The sequence below is a fragment of the Borostomias antarcticus genome (genome assembly GCF_949987555.1).
Source record: "Borostomias antarcticus genome assembly, chromosome: 12".
Taxonomy (NCBI): domain Eukaryota; kingdom Metazoa; phylum Chordata; class Actinopteri; order Stomiiformes; family Stomiidae; genus Borostomias; species Borostomias antarcticus.
Genome location: NC_140245.1, coordinates 2,359,354 through 2,363,504, shown reverse-complemented (window position 1 = coordinate 2,363,504; position 4,151 = coordinate 2,359,354). Strand labels below are relative to the sequence as shown.

At 49.7% G+C, this 4,151-nt stretch overlaps 1 protein-coding gene across 1 annotated transcript in view; it reads right to left on the bottom strand.

Moving 5' to 3' along the window:
• Nucleotides 1-4,151, bottom strand: part of LOC311316331 (receptor-type tyrosine-protein phosphatase N2-like) — a gene marked incomplete at both ends in the record, with an annotated part of 156,648 nt that overhangs the window by 11,461 nt on the left and 141,036 nt on the right. Inside the window, 2 exon segments of the mRNA XM_084447173.1 lie at nucleotides 3,188-3,265; nucleotides 3,832-3,979. Coding sequence (XP_084303299.1) covers nucleotides 3,188-3,265; nucleotides 3,832-3,979 — 226 coding nt within the window.

The window sequence follows — 4,151 nt, the reverse complement described above, 5'->3', positions numbered from 1 at the left end:
GGAACGTGCTCCTTGAACACGGGGAGGATGAAAGAATAGGCGACTGACACTCATACCTATTACCATGCAAATTGTATGGAAAATGTTATAATTGGATAGGCCAATTTAGCTGGAAGCAATTATGGAGGGAGACAGATAATTCCGAGGCTTGCACACACACACCGCGCACACGCACGCACACACACGCACGCACAATTGTCTTTAATGGTCTTCTGTTCCTTTACGAAGCGAAAATAATAAAATGTTTTAAATGAACTCGGGGTTTACACAGAAGATTACACTTTTACGTTAGTCGGGAGAAGAAAGACCAAGTCCTACTGGGGACCGTTTCAATTAGCGAGCACCGCTGTCAACGTGCTCCGAGTGTGTTTGGGACAAGATGTGTGGAAGAGGTTTTCGTATTACTGCGGTATTACTGTTAATAAATGTTGGCGATGAAGGCTTACAAACCAGTCAAACGATTTCGCTTTGACCTATTTGAGAGAAAAGCAAATAAATTCTCTGATGCGGTCTCCCGAGAGACCGAGCCGCCGCGGCCGAGAGATGGCGTCCCCAGACTCACCGCTGAGGAAGGGAGACGGCGAGGGAGAGACCGGCGTCTGGGTAGACGCAGGAGGGAGACACAGAGAGAGACGGAGAGACTGGAGGGAGACGGAGGAGAGACGGGAGAGAGAGAGAGAATGAGAGAGAGAGAGAGTGAGGGAGGGAGGGAGGGAAAGACGGCTAGCTAGTTTCTCCCCTTCAAACGTCCTGCTTTCCCCCTTCTCTTCCCCCCTCTCTCTCTCTCTCTCTCTCTCTCTCTCTCCCTCTCTCTCTCACTCCCTCTCTTTCTCTCCCTCTCTCTCTCTCTCTCTCTCTATCTCTCCAATCTCAATGTTTCCTGACATGTCCAAGACTGCTGTCTTACGAACCGAGTCCTGGCCCTAATGACATTCTTGAGAGCGAGACAGTGTGTGTGTGTGTGTGTGTGTCAATGAGTTGGCCCATGCTCCCTCCCCACCGTTACACACAACCACGCAAACACCTTCTCACTTCCTCCTAACCCCTCAATTTTTGAAAGAGAGAGCAAGCGAGAAAGATATCTCACCAAAGGACCATCTACAGCGTGCACAGAGTATGAAGAGCAGGTAGCCCCCCCGCCCCGGTTTTATTGGTTGACCTTGCTCTTGCATTGCTGATGTAAGCACTCAGATTTGGTTTTACAGGACTGTTTTGTTTTACAGCACTTTTTGGACATATATTGTTAAATATGTGCACACTAGGACCAAGGATGCGATCCCAAATGGGCAAAAATGCATTTTTGTTTTCATGGCATCAACATTTAAACCGTCTGCAAAGACCTCCAATTCTGCTTCTTCAAAATGTGGTCGTGCCTCGAAGGAGGGAGGAGAGACAGAAGAGCTCTCTGATGTCTTTGGCTAGGCAGAAGAACCAATGAGAGAAGTCTTTAGTAAGGAGAACCGGACAAGAGATTGGTCAGGAATCCTTAGGTAGAACATCTCTAAGGGGGCGTGTCCGCCAGCAAGCTGTTTTTCCAAGGTGATGCTGTTTTCTCGTTGTTTAATATGGGTAATGAGCTCTAAGGTGCTCTAGAGACGAGAGCTGTGTTCCAGACGCTTTTTAGCGCTACAGCGCCATGGGCTCTAGGCTTTCTTTCTTAGCTCAAAAAAGTTGGAACTTTTTGGGCTAAAACGCAGACTGTTCTGACGACAAGGACGGTCGTTTTTTGGGGGGGCAAGACTACTAGCTAGCTCTAGCTAACAATCGTATTTAGCTAGTTAATCTGCAGTCTGCAAAAAAAACACGACGCTCGGTGCTAACGTGAGCTGTCGGTAGCCTAGCCAGTCAACTAGCTTCCCCAGAGCGCTGGAAGCAGCTGTGAGCAGCTGTAAGCTCGGCGCTGCTCAGCTACATACGGCGCGCCGGAGGACTCGCAGCCTTAAATCTCCTCAGAAACAAGACTAATCTAAAGCCATCGGGAGTCCTGTATATCCTCAAAACAAAATGTTTGCAGTAATGGATGCATAAGGTTATAGGAATAAGTCAGGTCCCAGCAGGGTTCCACAGTACTAAAAGGCATGGTAACTATCTTCTAAAACCTTCTCTCCATGTTTGCCACTCAGGGGAACGCTACGATTTTACGCTACGACAACAATTCCACATTTTGCAGACGACCAATCTCCAGGGCGCCATCTTATTTCTTTCCTTGTTTTAGCATGGGCAGAGTGGGGTTGTGGTTAAAAAAAACACACACAAAAAACAGTTGCAGCCATCATATTTGTCAGTCAAGGTGTTGTGTAGGAAAAGGTTGTTCTGTCAGTCAAGGTGTTGTGTAGGAAAAGGCTGTTCTGTCACTATCTGTCAGTCAAGGTGTTGTGTAGGAAAAGGCTGTTCTGTCACTATCTGTCAGTCAAGGTGTTGTGTAGGAAAAGGTTGTTCTGTCAGGATCTGTCAGTCAAGGTGTTGTGTAGGAAAAGGCTGTTCTGTCAGTCAAGGTGTTGTGTAGGAAAAGGTTGTTCTGTCAGGATCTGTCAGTCAAGGTGTTCTGTGTCACTCTGACTCACATCCTGCCACTTTTGGTAGCAGGCTCAGAATTTGAAATGCATAGCCTGCCTGTTCTGTTTTAATGGGCTACCTCTGAATCTGCCTCAGGGGGAACTTCCTAACCCAAACATACACTCGCGTCACCGGCTTTCAAAGACGGATCCACTGAATGCACACGATTTTACTCATTCTTCCCTATGAATGTTGGGTGTTTTAAAGTCAGAGCACCTTTAATCCTCACACCTCGAGGCAGGAGTGGAAGCAGCAAACAGCGTTGCTTTGCCACACAATAATCACAAAAAATTTGAATAATTCAAGGTCATCACGAACGGTATCCCAGAATTCCACGGGTCGACGCCGCACCTCCAGAGGAAGGATGGATTGAGCAAAGCCTGCCCTTCCACACACCTTCCCCAAGTGAATATTGGCCCTGGAATTTTCCATAAAACCAAACATTAATATTCGTAGCGTGCAACACGAAGTACAGTATAAGCAACCGTTACACAAAAGCGAAGGACGCTTCGCGCAAAAACGTATGATTGCAAAGCTCCGCTCTGCTATTGATGGTTGCGTGTCCCTTTGGGGGTGCCGGTCCCTCGTGTGGGACTGATATGAGGCGCAGCTTAGTATGCGGTGAGGTTACTTACTATTGGGCTGGCGTTGATGTAATCAGAACTGCCTTGGCTGTTCTCCATCTTCAAGGTTATTCTCGAGTGATCGTCTGAAAGAGAGGGAGGAAATGATTTTATTGATGGATCCCCGGCCCCTTCTGCTCCGCGTTATCACAAGACCCCCCGTTGCTGCCGTTGTTGTTGTTTTTACGGTACTAGCTGTGTGTGAAACAGTGAAAGCACCTTGTAAAACAACGCTCAAAAACTCACACTGCAGCATCGGCTGTCGGTGCTGCGTTACGTAATCGATGAGGCTCAAATCCCGGCCTCTTGAGTGTCACGAAGCTTGACCCCGCTGAGCTGAGGACTTTGCATGAAAACGAACACCCCGCCCCGAAGGTCCCCTCTCCTGACAGGCTTAAATGGACACTCGAGGGATTTCCCACCGCTACCTCACCCAGGTTACGGTGTACGCAGAGATACATATTTCACCCGGCAAAATTAACCAAACAGAACAGCCCCGAGAGCGCGAACACGCCACAAACACCGCGCGACGCGGCCGACAAAATCCTTTCAAGTGTTTTTTGATGTGTCTCGTTTGATCTGGTGCACGGTTCCGCGCTCTGTCGGAGACGGAACCCGGGAGAGAGAGGGTGGGGGGGGGGGGAGAACGTACAGGCCACCACGGCGCTGGAGCGGTTCTTCTTGGCGTTGCCGTCCCTCAGGCCGGCGTGGTGGGCGCTAGGCTCAGCCTGGTAGGCGCACAGGGCCTCCCACTCCTTCTCCAGGCGGTCCTTGTTCTTCAGGTGGTCCTCCATGTACGACTGGAGGAGGACGAAGAGGAGGGAGAGGCGGGTTAGAGACGGCGTTAAACTGGGAGGAGGAGGAGGAGGAAGAGGAGGAGGAGAGGAGGGAGAGGCGGGTTAGAGACGGTGTGAAACTGGGAGGAGGAGGAGGAGGAGGAGGAGGAGAGGAGGGAAGGCGGGTTAGAGACGG